General features: G+C 46.3%; 1 protein-coding gene across 1 annotated transcript; it reads right to left on the minus strand.

Annotated features, from left to right (window-relative positions):
* Positions 1 to 1,029: 1,029 nt before the first annotated feature.
* On the minus strand, positions 1,030 to 1,881 carry LOC123988193. Its single transcript, XM_046287355.1, has one exon. The coding sequence runs from the start codon at positions 1,879 to 1,881 to the stop codon at positions 1,030 to 1,032; it is 852 nt and encodes a 283-aa protein (XP_046143311.1).
* Positions 1,882 to 2,184: the final 303 nt, after the last annotated feature.

The following is a 2,184-nucleotide window of genomic DNA, read 5'->3' on the forward strand; positions in this document are numbered from 1 at the left end:
AGTTCATGCTCCTGAGCGTCTTTGGAAGCTACGATTATATCGTCGATATAGCATCTACAAAAATCCAGATCTCTTAAAACACTGTCCATCTTTCTTTGAAAGGTTTGGGCCGCGTTACACAGCCCAAAGGGCATTACCCTGTATTCGTACAGACCAAATGGAGTGATGACTGCGGTTTTCGGTCGATCCTCCTCTGAGAGTGGGATCTGGTGGTACGCTCTCATAAGATCAATAACAGTGAATACCTTTGCGTTTCTGAAATCCTGTACGATGTCCTGAATGTGAGGTAGTGGATATTTATCTGGTATAGTTATGTTGTTCAGCCTGCGGTAATCACCGCAGACTCTCCACTCCCCAGATTTCTTGCGTACCAAATGCACTGGGCTTGCCCATTGGCTTTTGATGGTTGTACAATGTTTTCCTTTAGCATCCATTGGAATTCCCTTTTTGCAGCTTCCAGTTTGTCTGGTGGCAGACGACGTGCTTTTTCAGCTATGGGTGGGCCTCGTGTGGTTATGTAATGGCAGACTTCCTGTTCTGGCGCAGCTGTATTTTGAGCTTTTGTGATTTCTGGAAATTCTTTTAGTAGTGTTTGGTATTTATGGCTGCTATCTATGGTTGATATGGTTGGCGTTTTTAATTTTATTAGAGTACCAGTGTTAAATAGTGTAGTATTTGGATCTACTAACCTTCGCCTGTTTAAATCGACCAGTAGATTGTAATGTTTGAGAAAATCTGCGCCAATGATTGCCTTACTCACGTCAGCCATCAAGAATTTCCATGGGAATTGCCTGCGGAGACCCAAAGATACGATTATGGCTTTGTTACCGTATGTGTTTATTGTTGACCCGTTGGCTGCATATAGTTTGTAAGCTGTTGGGGTGCAATGTCGTCTGCGTGTGTTTGGGACCACAGATATGTCCGCGCCGGTATCAATCAAGAAAGGGATTCTCGTCTCTCTGTCGGTGATGATGAGACGATTTTGCTTTGGCTCGTCGTCGATAACCGTCTCTATTTTCGGCGACGATTTTAGTTTTCCTTGTTGCTGCGAGCGTCCTGTCCGGTCCAATTACAGGGCTGAACGCATCTGAAGGATCTTTCTTTAAATCTCCTGTGGAAATAACAGAAGTCCTGTTGTCCTTGCCTGTAACTTCGGTCGCCACTTCGATTGCGGGAGTTACTGCGACCCCTAAAATACCGTGGGCGGCTGCGGTTTCTGGGTCGTCTGTTGAAACTATTTCGTACCAACGATTCCAGTTCGCTCAATTTTCGAGTGAGCGCGGCTATTTCCGCACTTTGTTCACGTGCGGATGCGTTGGCGGGAATGTTTGCTTCGCATTCCGCGATGGCCGCCGGTTCGGAGAAAGACCGTTCTATAGTCTTGTCAGCCAAAATGGCCAGCTTATCCAAAGGCACGTTGTCCATCACGACCAAGATCTCCTGGATGCGCGTGGGCAGTCTTTGTAACCAAAGGGTTTGTAACGCTTTTCCGCTTACCTTCGTTCCAGAGAGCAGTTGCATCTCCCTTAGGAGTTCGGAAGGTTTCCGACCGTTCAGCTCAATGCCGCTGAATAATTGGCGTAGTTGCGTCTCTTCCGACGACGCTAATCTGTCTATGAGGGCTTCTTTCACCCTATTGTATGAGTCGTCGCCGTCCGGGGCTGAAATTATATCTGCCACAACTCTTACCGTGTTACTGTCTAGATGACGGAGAACGGACGCGCACTTTACCGCGTCAGATTTTATCCCGTATGCTGCGAATTCTTTCTCCAACATGGCGAACCACAGCTTCGAATCATCCTTCCAGAAAGTTGGAAGTTTTACGCTTCGGAAGTCACTGGCGTTTACTTCCGCCGTATGTTCGCTGCCCTCGGGTTTCATTTTTATTATGCGGCGGGTTTCGGCACCAATATGTAGCGGAGTTATTCAGAAAAAGGTTAAATAACTAGCACGTGTTGCGAGAATACTTTTTACTTCCTTGTTCCTTTATCTTCTGTATATATTGAATATGTATAACATAGATTCGTATGTACTAGCTTAGCCTAGACGTGATACTGCCAACTTGAAGGCATCATAAATCTAGTGACTAACGGAGGGCGCCGCTACAATACTGCTGAACTAAGCGCCATCTATCAGGCCCTCAAGATCGCACTCGACAAAGCTTACCAAAACTCACAGACTCCA

This window comes from Osmia bicornis, chromosome 1 (genome assembly GCF_907164935.1).
Source record: "Osmia bicornis bicornis chromosome 1, iOsmBic2.1, whole genome shotgun sequence".
Lineage (NCBI taxonomy): Eukaryota > Metazoa > Arthropoda > Insecta > Hymenoptera > Megachilidae > Osmia > Osmia bicornis.

Coding starts and splice junctions, on each gene's coding strand:
- LOC123988193 (XM_046287355.1), bottom strand. CDS start 1,881: ATGAAACCCGAGGGCAGCGAACATACGGCGGAAGTAAACGCCAGTGAC.